General features: G+C 47.1%; 1 protein-coding gene across 2 annotated transcripts in view; it reads right to left on the bottom strand.

The window, feature by feature from the left end:
- prpf18 (pre-mRNA processing factor 18) overlaps window positions 1-11,061 on the bottom strand; it is a 29,133-nt gene extending 18,072 nt beyond the window's left edge. Inside the window, exons 1-4 of one of the 2 annotated variants that reach the window (XM_033040189.1) lie at window positions 10,940-11,054; window positions 9,037-9,114; window positions 8,858-8,884; window positions 2,372-2,476 (exon numbers count right to left, since the gene is read on the bottom strand). In XM_033040189.1, the coding sequence (XP_032896080.1) occupies window positions 2,372-2,476; window positions 8,858-8,884; window positions 9,037-9,114; window positions 10,940-10,996 (267 nt within the window). In that variant the 5' untranslated portion in view covers window positions 10,997-11,054. Of the gene's footprint in view, window positions 1-2,371; window positions 2,477-8,857; window positions 8,885-9,036; window positions 9,115-10,939 lie in introns of both variants that reach the window. The other variant, XM_033040190.1, reaches the window with a different exon arrangement.
- Between the last annotated feature and the right edge of the window lie 2,101 nt (window positions 11,062-13,162).

Genomic DNA, 13,162 nt, shown 5'->3' with positions numbered 1-13,162 from the left:
TTAGTACTACAATGCAATATCAGCCTAGACTTCAACATCTCTGAGGTGGGACGTGAGCAGCTAAACTGACTCCGAGATGAGAGTGCTACTTTCTAGCACTGACACTTGTTATTCCTACCCAGCGGAATAAGTAGCAGTCGGATATTTGTCTGAAGAACGATTCCGACCCGAAACGTCACATACTCATGTTCTCCACAGATGCTGCTTGACTCACTGAGTTACTCCAGCACTCTGTGAAACGTCACCTATCCATGTTCTCCACAGATGCTGCCTGACCCGCTGAGTTACTCCAGCACTCTGTGAAACGTCACCTATCCATGTTCTCCACAGACGCTGCCTGACCCGCTGAGTTACTCCAGCACTCTGTGAAACGTCACCTATCCATGTTCTCCACAGATGCTGCCTGACCCGCTGAGTTACTCCAGCACTCTGTGAAACGTCACCTATCCATGTTCTCCACAGATGCTGCCTGGCCCGCTGAGTTACTCCAGCACTTTGTGAAACGTCACCTATCCATGTTCTCCACAGATGCTGCTTGACTCACTGAGTTACTCCAGCACTCTGTGCCTATCTTAAGTAAGATAATCCCATTCATGCCCAGTTTTATCCCTGCACTTTTCAACTCAAAAATGTTTTGCACTTAAAGTTGATGAAAGTGCAAGCTGCTTAATGGTGCAGTGAGGACAACAACAGATTATCTGGGATCATGGTGCACAACAGGACCAGTGCTATGTGTCGGAAGGAACTGCAGCTGCTGGTTTAAAACAAAGATAGACACAAAAAGCTGGAGTAACTCTGCAGGACAGGCAGCGTCTCTGGAGAGGAGGAATGGGTGACATTTCGGGTCGAGACCCTTCTTCAGACTGAAAGTCACGGGAAAGGGAAACGAGAGATATAGACGATGATGTAGAGATACCAGTGCTGTTATTGTGAACGTATGCGCCAGTGTGATATTCTCGTACCTCTAAAATGTTCAACGCCATTATTTTGTTTTGGGGCCATGTGACACATATTTATTAATGCTGCATCTTTAATAAACATATCTTTTTTCCCCCTGGGTGGATAAATTAAGTACTAGAGGGCATGGGTTTAAGGTGAGAGAGGCAGGAGATGTACGGGGCAAGTTTTATATTTTACACAGAAGGTGGTAGCGGCCTGGAATGCGGTGCCAGGATATTGATCATGCACAGATAGATAAGAGATGGGCTTGGCATCATGCTCAGCACAGACATTGTGGGCCGAAGGGCCTGCTCTTGTGCTGTACTGTACTATGATAAAACTGCTCCAAATGCTGCTGAATGGGACAACGCCATAGCAGGATCTTATGAAGCAAATAAAACTCATAACAAATGGGACTTAATAACTTACCATGGCCTCTTTAAATATAAATAGATTCTTTTGCAGTATAATCCAATATATTAAACAAGGAAACAGACCTGCTGTTATTTGACATTTTGGATCCAAATTGAATAACAAAGGTTCCATTTCCCATTCTTATTGAAAGTTTTCATTGTACTAATCCTGATTAAATATTAATGGTGCTGTCCCACTGTACGAGGTAATTCAAGAGTTCTCCCGAGTTTCCCCTGATTCGAACTCGGAGATTTACGGTAATAGCCGCTCGTAGGTACTCGGGGCTCTCGTGGATATTTTTCAACATGTTGAAAAATCTTCACGAGTCTTCACGAGCTTACCGCGTTTCCTGATTGTAATTGTCTTTCTGCTGACTGGATAAACAATACGATAGAACTTTATTTATCCTAGGAGGGAAATTGATTTGCCAACAGTCATAAAGTACAAAATACATGAAACATGAAATTAAAATGACAAGTGGAAAGGGTTGGGGATGTGCAAAGATTAGGGGGGGGGGGGGGGAGTCAGTCTATCCCATGACAGAAGGGGGAGGAGTTGTACACTTTGATAGCTACAAGGAAGAATGATCTCCTGTGGCGTTCTGTCCTGCATCTTGGTGGAACCAGTCTGTCGAATGAATGAATGAATGAATAGGTTTATTGGCCAAGTATTCACATACAAGGAATTTACCTTGGTGCTCCGCCCGCAAGTGACAATATGGCATACAGTGAGTTAGGAATGACACATAAAACATTAAACATTAACAGTAAAACATTGTTGATTAAACATGTGAATTAAATCAAAAATAGAGCAAAAGGAGGCTACAGACTTTTGGTTATTGAGTAGAGCTAGTACCCATGGAGAAAACAGCTGTTTTTATGTCTGGCTGTGGCAGCTTTGACAGTCCGGAGTCACCTTCCAGAGGGAAGTGCTGATGGTACTCCTCGCATAGCATGCAACAAAAGCTTTTCACCTTGGTACACGTGACAATAAACTAAACGGAACCAGCAGAATGTACCTCTTGTCTGGAGAGAGTCATAGGCAGCTTCTCCTCGGTAAGTCCCAGTTCAACTCTTGGATGTGACGATGAAGACTCATCCTGCTCACTGGCTTGTGCTTGAACCTGTTTATTGAGAACATTCATCATTAAAATTTACTGCAAGAAAAAACAAACTAACATCATCCATCAGCCTAGTGGCTACATCAGCTCAAATTACATGTGTAGGAAGGAACTGCAGATGCTGGTTTAAACCAAAGATACCCACAAAAAGCTGGAGTAACTCTGGGGTAACAGGCAGCATCTCTGGAGAGAAGGAATGGGTGACGTTTCGGGTCGAGATTCTTCTTCACTCGACCCGAAACATCACCTTTTTCTTCTCTCCAGGGATGCTGCCTGTCCCACTGTTACTCTGGCATTTTGTGTCTATCTTCAGCACAAATTACATGTTGTTTTAGATGTAAAGATAGGATAGATGTGTTCTAAGAGGCCTCTGGATAGGCATGTGGATATGCAGGGAATGGAGGGATATTGATTTTATGCAGGAGGATGAGAGGAGGTCTTCGCATCATGTTCACAACAGACAATGTGGGCCGAAGGGCCTGTTCCTGTGCTGTACTGTTCTATGTTCCCTGCTCAAATAATCTCAAACCGAACAGGTAAGCATAGTCCAGGGATATTTTCCAGCTTTCTCCTCCGACCTCGTACAATCACAGAAGAACAGTCCCTACCCGAGACGTCGCCTATCCATGTGCTCCAGAGATGCTACCTGACCTGTTGAGTTACTCCAGCACATTGTGTCTTTTTTGTTGTTGTAAACCGGCAGCTGCAGTTCCTCATTACTATATATCTATTGAATATAAACCTAAGATAGACACAAAAAGCTGGAGTAACTCAGCAGGACAGGCAGCATCTCTGGAGAGGAGGAATGGGTGATATTTCAAGTCGAGACCCTTCTTCAGATATAAACCTGGTCGACTTAAACTCTCCTCCTATGGTAGTTTGGCCATTCCACAAATTAGCCTGAGAACTTTTTGTTACATTCCCACTCAGGATATGAAATCTCTATTCTGAGACAAGAAAAACAAAACTGTGTACAATACCCCAAGTGTAGTTTCTCCAAAGGCTGTACCCTAACTGATGTTTATAAAACTGTAATATGACTTTCGAGAGTCAAGTGTGTTTAATTACAGCCTGTACTGAAAATGGGACAATTGAAATTCTTACTTGTAGCAGCATAACAGGCCTATAAACAGTACACCCTGTTTTTATAATCTCAGCTCTCATCATCCCCTCTGGATGTGCATCTTTGCTACTATGTTCAAATCCCGCTTGGTACAAAAGCAAACATATCATTTAACATATTTCGCTTGGGCAGTTTACAACCTAGCAGTATGAATATTGGTCTGAAGAAGGGTCTCGACCCGAAACGTCACCCATTCCTTCTCTCCAGAGATGCTGCCTGTCCCGCTGAGTTACTCCAGCATTTTGTGTCTACCTTTGGTATGAATATTGACTTCTCTAACTTCAAGTAACCCTTGCTTTCCCTCGCTGTCCGTCCCTCCCCCATCCTAGTTCTCCAACCAGTCCTACTATCCTCCTGATTAATAGACAATAGGTGCAGGAGTAGGCCATTCAGCCCTTCGAGCCAGCACCACTATTAAATGTGATCCCCAATAAGTACCCCGTTCCTGCCTTCTCCCCATGTCCCCTGACTCTGCTATCTTTAAGAGCCCTATCTAGCTCTCTCTTGAAAGTATCCAGAGAACCGGCCCCCACCGCCCTCTGAGGCAGAGATTTCCACAGACTCACCACTCTCTGTGTGAAAAAGTGTTTCCTAATCTCCGTTCTAAATGGCTTACTCCTTATTCTTAATATGCCTCTTGGGATTAAATATTCAATTCAATTCTACTTATTACACCATCACGCATCAGACTTCCGTGAATGCCTTCACCCAGAGTAGGCAGTCTTAGCAAGACAGGTCCTCTACCAATTCAGCACTGCCAACAGGTGATGGGATCCATTTTATACCATGTCTGTGACATATTATCAGGCATTTCTAGATTTCAAACTGCCGCATGTGCAGAAAAGGGGAGCCTAGTGGGAATGCAGATTGTCAACGCAACCCATACACACAGGAATGAATTGGAGGTAGACAAAAGTGCTGGAGAAACTCACCGGGCCTGAAACTTTAGGTTCCTAAACATGGGCTCAATAAATTGCTATGTTATTCGGTAGACAAAAGTGCTGGAGAAACTCAGCGGGTGCAGCATCATCTATAGAGCGAAGGAAATAGACAACATTTCGGGCCGAAACCCTTCTGGAAATAGGCAAATTTCCGGGACGAAATCCTTCTGGAAATAGGCAACGTTTCGGGACGAAACCCTTCTGGAAATAGGCAACGTTTCGAGACGAAACCCTTCTGGAAATAGGCAACGTTTCGGGCCGAAATCCTTCTGGAAATAGGCGACGTTTCGGGCCGAAACCCTTCTGGAAATAGGCAAATTTTGGGGCCGAAATCCTTCTGGAAATAGGCAACGTTTTGGGACGAAACCCTTCTGGAAATAGGCAACGTTTCGGGCCGAAATCCTTCTGGAAATAGGCGACGTTTCGGGACGAAACCCTTCTGGAAATAGGCAACGTTTCGGGACGAAATCCTTCTGGAAATAAGCGACGTTTCGGGACGAAATCCTTCTGGAAATAGGCAACGTTTCGGGCCGAAATCCTTCTGGAAATAGGCAACGTTTCGGGCCGAAATCCTTCTGGAAATAGGCAACGTTTCGGGACGAAATCCTTCTGGAAATAGGCAACGTTTCGGGCCGAAATCCTTCTGGAAATAGGCGACGTTTCGGGCCGAAACCCTTCCGGATTTCGGCCCGAAACGTCGCCTATTTCCTTCGCTCCATAGATGCCTGCTGCACCCGCTGAGTTTCTCCAGCACTTTTGTCTACCTTCCATTTACCAGCATCTGCAGTTCCTTCTTAAACAGGAATAAATTGGAAAGGGATTGAAACAACAGAACCAGGTGCAGTGAAGATTTACGATGCGCGAGAACTAATGTTATAATCGTCACTGTGCTTCCTAACTTTGGAACAAAGGAGGCAAAGAGTAGTTAGTTCGGGAGTACTGCAATTCATTGTGATAAATGGGAAATTTAATTGAATATTGAATAAATGTCCTTGTGTTCCATGCTCAATATCCATACTTTCACTATCAGTGGAAAAAGATGCTTAATTCTCAATAACATTGCTGGCAGGCAAACAGGCACATCTATAAAACCACGGTGCTAATTTGTACTCCATTTGCTAACAACATTGTCCAAAGTACACACACAACATACATCCCCCCCCTGTTCATATCATGCACAAGGTAGTAACACTGTTTCACGTAAATAATAAGCATTTTATTCTTTTGCAGCCAGGTGCAAGAAAAACAAATGTAAAGCATCAAATGCTCATTTAAATTGTGTAATTTCAGCAAATGGCCACCAGCTGCAGAGCAGAAACTTACCTTGCAAAATAGTCTTGGTGCAAAGAAGAGTGAAGAACTATCATTGATAAAACCTAGAGCCTGATAGAGGTATCAGTTTAGGACAGCAGTTCTTCTCATGCACTTCTGCATACGACGGCTAACAGTTTAGCACGGTGCTGGGTTTTTAGATCCTTCACACGGCCTCGGGAAAGTAGCCAACCCAAAAACTTGGCCCACCCTGGTAATTCCTTCTTCTCCCTGCTTCTGTTGGTGCAGAAGCTTGAAAGCGTGCACCACCAGACTCAGGAACAGCTTCTTCCCCTCTGTTATCAGGCTTCTGAACGGTCCTTCCATAATAGACAATAGACAATAGGTGCAGGAGTAGGCCATTCGGCCCTTCGAGCCAGCACCACCATTCAATGTGATCATGGCTGATCATCCCCAATCAGTACCCTGTTCCTGCCTTCTCCCCATATCCCCTGACTCCGCTATTTTTAAGAGCCCTATCTAGCTCTCTCTTGATAGCATCCAGAGAACCTGCCTCCACCGCCCTCTGAGTCAGAGAATTCCACAGACTCACCACTCTGCGAGAAAAAGTGTTTCCTCATCTCCGTTCTAAATGGCTTACTCCTTATTCTTAAGCTAGGGTACTGTCCGATTCACCTCTACCCCGTTGGACTCTGTCTGTGGAACTGATGCGCTACAATGCTGAGAAGTATACTCTGCACTCTGTATCTTCCCCTTTGCTATTGTACTTAATTTTGAACTGATTGCATTGATGTATGGTATATCTGATCTGTGTAGGTAGCACGCAGAACAAAGCTTCTCACTGGATCTCGATACACATGACAATAATAAACCTAACCCCTTTTATTTCCTTTTCACCTGCAGCCTTTGTTACTTAGTCCACCCCTGCCCTGTATCCACCTATTACTTGCCAGGCTTTGTCCTGGCCCCACTTCTCTTTTCCAGCTTCCCCCCCACCCCCACTCCATTAGTCTGAAGAGCCCCAACTCAAAACATTGTCTGTAGATTCCTTCCCTAAATGCTGCCTGACCCGCTGAGGTCTTCCAGTACTTTGTGTTATGCTCAAGATTCGAGCTTCTGCTGTTCTTGTTCCTCTCGAGTTATTTTAATTGGGTTACTCATTAAACGACTCAATTTCTGTATGGTATTATCCGAGAGATTGAGCTCTTTGGGCTAAAGGAATCAAGGGATATGGTGGAAAATGCAGGAACGGGGCACTGATTTTGGATGATCAGCCATGATCATATTGAATGTTGGTGCTGGCCCGAAGGGCCGAATGGCCTACTGCTGCACCTATTTTCTATGTTTCTATCTGATCGGATATAATGCTAAATAAAGCTTTTCACTGTACCTCGGAACAGAACTTATATTCAGACAGCCACTAACCAACATTGTTCAGCACCCTATTCTGGGCAATCTGAATCAATAGAGTCAAAATCTTACATTCATCACTACTGGTACGAGATTAATATACCATTAATGTACAAAGACACTCTTTACTATGATCCACCACTGAAATTAGTAACCATTCTTCTCACTTCCTTTGGACGCCAAATCAATAAAATATATACTTTTCCCACATGTAAAGGATTCTAACCTTCAGTCGATACCAGAATGTAAATTATCCCAAAAGATTTGTATAACTGTTAGATGTTTAACAAAGAATTGCAGATTCTGGAAAAATCAAAGGTAGACAAAAATGCTGGAGGAACTCAGCGGGTGAGGCAGCATCTCTGGAGAGTTTCGGGTCGAGACCCTTCTTCACCCGCTGAGCTTCTCCAGCATTTGTGTCTACCTTATATCTGTTAGATTGCACGTCTTCCACAATTTTTCTTCTACCCTTTTCTAGAAAGAGCGTGCGCATCATTTGCTAACCCCACTCAGCGCAAACCTGAGCAGACTCCAAATATGTTGAAGCATGCTAATACAATATACTTGCACAGCCTATAAAGATTGAAGTAACGTCATCATGTAGCCTTTTGCCTTGATAATTTAAAGTGAAATCACTTCTCTACTTTTGGGGCAACAGAGTGGTGCAGCAGTAGACTGACTGTCTTAAAGCGCCAGGGACCTGGGTTCGATACTGACTACAGATGGTATCTGCACATTCTCTCTGTGAACGGGTGGGTTTTCACCGGGTGCTCAGATTTCCTTCCACACTCCAAAGATGTGCGAGTTTGTAGGCAAATTGGCTTCTGTAAATTGTCCCTAGTGTGTGGGATAGTGCTAGTGCAGTGGTTCTTAACCTTTTTGGCACCAGTACGCGCGTACGTGAACAAAACACTGTGTGTGGTATGTACCTTTGTTAGGTTCCTAAACATGGGCTCAACAAATTGATATGTTATTTGGTAGACAAAAGTGCTGGAGAAACTCAGCGGGTGCAGCAGCATCTATGGAGCGAAGGAAATAGGCAACGTTTCTGGCCGAAACCCTTCTGGAAATAGGCAACGTTTTGGGCCGAAACCCTTCTGGGTTTCGGCCCGAAACGTTGCCTATTTCCTTCGTTCCATAGATGCTGCTGCACCCGCTGAGTTTCTCCAGCACTTTTGCCTACCTTCGATTTTCCAGCATCTGCAGTTCCTTCTTAAACATGATATGTTATTTGTGTCCCCTTTATGACCACTGGCAAAGCCCCAAACGACCCCATAGGGGGTCACAACCCCCAGGTTAAGAACCACTGTGCTAGTGTATAGGTGACCATTGGTCGGCACGGACTCGGTGGGCCGAAGGGCCATGCAGTATCTCTAAACTAAACTACTAACATTCTGTCAACTATAATGAAAATAGTGAGCATGCATAATATTTGAGCGAATTGCAACAATCATTCAGCTGATAACTTAAAGACATTTTACTCCAACAAGTATAAACAAAATAAAAGGCCAGGCAAATGTCATAAACCAACACAAAAACCCAAAGCCAAGCGACAGAATCTCAGCTTACTGGCTACTTCATGCATTCAGCTACATGACTTGCATGCAGCTCAAAACAAAAGTGTTTTCAAACCCATACCTTTATCGGCTGCTCCTCACTTACAACCTAATGGCACAATTTCACAGGAAAGATTTGCCGTAAGTGCTTACACTCCAATCTCACTGGCAAAATGTATTTGGACATAGCATATATAGAAATAACAATTAATTAATTCACTACTTTTATATTAAAAAAAAAATTAAATGCAAAGGAAGTACCTTGTAGCCACATCTTTCCAAATAATTCTCTTCTTCTTGCCTGGTTAGGTCACTACGTTTAAAGTATTTTTTCGATTCCTGTGATAACAGAGAGGACAATTACCACTGCAATCTGTAAATAAAACCTTGTGCACTGCCTTAAGAACAACAAAGGCCCAGTCCTTGATGGGGGAGCACAGTGACGCCACAGTAGAGTTGCTGCCTTGCACTGCCCAGTCCATCATTGGCTCTGACCTTCCTTCCATCGAGGGGATTTATCGCAGTCGCTGCCTCAAAAAGGCTGGCAGTATCATCAAAGACCCACACCATCCTGGCCACACACTCATCTCCCTGCTACCTTCAGGTAGAAGGTACAGGAGCCTGAAGACTGCAACAACCAGGTTCAGGAATAGCTACTTCCCCACAGCCATCAGGCTATTAAACCTGGCTCGGACAAAACTCTGATTATTAATAACCACTTTCTGTTATTTGCACTTTACCAGTTTATTTATTCATGTGTGTATATATTTATATCATGGTATATGGACACGTTCATCTGTTTTGTAGTAAATGCCTACTATTTTCTGTGTGCTTAAGCAAAGCAAGAATTTCATTGTCCTATACAGGGACACATGACAATAAACTCACTTGAACTTGAACTTGCAGCACCAGAGACCTGGGTTCAATCCTGACTACAGGTGCCATCTGTATGGAGTTTGCACGTTCTACCAGTGATCTACACGGGTTTCCTCCCTCACTACAAATACTTACAGGTTTAGTAGGCTAATTTTAAATACAAACAATAGGTTCAACAGATTTAAAAAAGAGGTTTGGGAGAGACAAAGTCAGATTTGGGTATCAAATGAAAATCAGAAAATCATAGTGGAACCAGGAAGTGTGGGAAGGAACTGCAGACACAGAGAGCCGGAGTAACTCAGCGGGTCAGGCAGCATCTGTGGAGAACATGGATAGGTGACGTTTCGGGTCAGAAGAAGGTTTCCAAACTGAAACGTCACCTATCCATGTTCTCCACAGATGCTGCCTGACCCGCTGAGTTACTCCGGCTCTCTGTGTCTGCAGTTCCTTCCCACACTTCCTGGTTCCACTATGATTTTCTGATTTTCATTTGATACCCAAATCTGACTTTGTCTCTCCCAAACCTCTTTTTTAAATCTGTTGAACCTATTGTTTGTATTTTGTGTTTATCACATAGGGGCATTTGGGCAAACACTTCAATAGGCAAGGGTTGAAGGATACAGTCCCAATACAGGCAAATGGGATTGGGTAGGTGGACAACATGGGGGGGGGCTAGCATGGACACGGTGGGCCGAGTGGCCCGTTTCCGAGCTGTACCACTCGCTCACTCCCACGGCGGGGCTCCCTCCCTAACCCCCTCCCCCCACGGCGGCGCTCCCTCCCTCACCTCCTCCCCCCACGGCGGCGCTCCCTCACTCCCTCCCTCCCCGCCCTCCCCCCACGGCGGCGCTCCCTCACTCACCCCCTCCCCCCACGGCGGCGCTCCCTCCCTCCCCGCCCTCCCCCCACGGCGGCGCTCCCTCCCTCCCCGCCCTCCCCCCACGGCGGCGCTCCCTCCCTCCCCGCCCTCCCCCCACGGCGGCGCTCCCTCACTCCCTCCCTCCCCGCCCTCCCCCCACGGCGGCGCTCCCTCCCTCCCCGCCCTCCCCCCACGGCGGCGCTCCCTCACTCCCTCCCTCCCCGCCCTCCCCCCACGGCGGCGCTCCCTCCCTCACCTCCTCCCCCCACGGCGGCGCTCCCTCCCTCACCTCCTCCCCCCACGGCGGCGCTCCCTCACTCCCTCCCTAACCCCCTCCCCCCACGGCGGCGCTCCCTCCCTCACCTCCTCCCCCCACGGCGGCGCTCCCTCCCTCACCCCCTCCCCCCACGGCGGCGCTCCCTCCCTCACCGACAGGCCGTGCACCTGCCGCCGTTTCCGATCGATCTCCTCCCGCAGCCGCTCCATGGCGGCGCCCAGCAACCGCCGCTGTTGGCGACGTCGTAAGTGGATGCGCCACCTTTAGTGACGTGATGCGCCTTCTTTACTGACGTTGCATTCACGGTGCACCTCCTTTATTGACGTGTCATTCACGGTGCACATCCTTTATTGACGTACCATTCGCGGTGAACCTCCTTTAGTGACGTGTCATTCATGGTAGGCCTCCTTTAGTGACGTTGCATTCACGGTGCGCCTCCTTTACTGACGTTGGATTCACGGTGCGCCTCCCTTAGTGACGTTACATTCACGGTACACCTCCTTTAGTGACGTAACATTCACGGTACACATCCTTTAGTGACGTCACATTCACGGTGCACATCCTTTAGTGACGTCCCATTCACGGTGCACATCCTTTAGTGACGTGCCATTCACGGTGCACCTCCTTTAGTGACGCTTGGAGACTTAGTATTGGGAGCTAGCACCTCTAAGCAAAGATACTAGAGGAGCGCTCCTCTATAATCTTTGCCTCTAAGAGCCTCAATATTGCTGCTGCACAATATACTGAGGCAGCCCACAATTACACGTGGAGTATTGAGGGTGCATCACAATTACAGTCATAAGGGATAGGAGAAGAATTAGGCCATTCGGCCCATCAAGTCGACTCCGCCATTCAATCATGGCTATTCTATCTCTCCCCCTCAACCCCATTCTCCTGCCTTCCCCCCGTAACCCCTGACACCCGCACTAATCAAGAATCTATCTATCTGTGCCTCCATTGTGTCCGGAAACGTGGCCGTCGGGCAGGACTTCAGGTCAGAATGAAGCGCAGGGGACTTCGGCCCCCTCTCCCAACTATCCTACTGGCTAATGTACAGTCCCTTGAAAACAAAGTGGAGGACTTAAGGGCAAGACTGCTTTATCAAAGGGAGCTGAGGGAATGCTCTGTGTTCTGTTTCACAGAGACATGGCTCACCCCCAGCTCCCCAGACTCAGCGGTCCAGCCTGAAGGGTTCTCCATCCACCGCATGGACCGTACCCTGGCATCTGGGAAAGGGAGAGGAGGGGGCGTCTGCCTCATGGTCAACTCTGCGTGGTGTTCAGACGTGACAGTCCTGTCCAACTCCTGCTCTCCACACCTCGAACATCTGGCGGTGAAGTGCCGTCCCTTCTACCTCCCGAGAGAATTCACCTCCGTTATCCTGACCGCGGTCTACATCCCACCCCAGGCAGACGTCCGTCTGGCACTGGAGGAGCTGCAGGCCGTGGTCAACAAACACCAGACGTCTTACCCCGAGGCATTTACCACCATTGCTGGGGACTTCAATAAGGCGAACCTCAAGAAATCACTCCCCAACTTCCACCAACATGTCTCCTGCTGCACCAGAGGACCTAACACCCTCGACCACTGCTACACCACCATCAAGAATGCCTATCGTTCTATCCCTCGCCCTCACTTCGGTAAGTCCGACCATACCGCGGTGCTGCTTCTTCCTGCCTACAGGCAGCAATTAAAGAGCGCACCCCCAGAAGTGAGGACAGCACAGAGCTGGTCGGGGGGGGGGGCAGAAGAACAACTCCAGGACTGTTTGGAGTCTGTAGACTGGGCAATGTTCAAGGACTCGGCAACGGACTTGAACGAATATGCCACAGTCGTTACAGACTTCATAAAGAAATGTGTGGAGGACTGCATCCCTACAAAATCCTTCCGAGTGTTTCCCAATCAGAAACCTTGGATGAACTTTGAGATCCGCACTCTCCTGAAGTCCAGACACAGGGCATTCACCTCCAATGATACAGTGGCCTACATGAAGACCAGATACGACCTTGGTAAGGCCATCAAAAAGGCCAAAAGGGACTTCTGCTCCAAACTGGAGGACGAGACAGATGTTCGGCAGCTGTGGCAGGGTCTGAATGCAATCACCTCCTACAAGGCAAAACCAGGAGGCAGCTCGAATGCCGGTGTAACATCACTCCCTGACGAGCTCAATGCGTTTTACGCACGCTTTGACAGGGAGAATACTGATGTGCCTTCCCGATCCCCCATTCGCTGTGATGGCATTTCAGTCTCAATCACAGAGGCCGATGTCAGGAAATCCTTCAGAGGGGTGAACCCCCGAAACGCACCTGGACCTGATGGTATACCCGGTCGTGTTCTAAAAACCTGTGCGGACCAACTGGCGGGAGTTTTTACGG

This window comes from Amblyraja radiata, chromosome 21 (assembly GCF_010909765.2).
Source record: "Amblyraja radiata isolate CabotCenter1 chromosome 21, sAmbRad1.1.pri, whole genome shotgun sequence".
Classification (NCBI taxonomy): domain Eukaryota; kingdom Metazoa; phylum Chordata; class Chondrichthyes; order Rajiformes; family Rajidae; genus Amblyraja; species Amblyraja radiata.
The sequence above is the reverse complement of the archived record's forward strand: the minus strand, read 5'-3'. Positions and strand labels throughout refer to the sequence as shown.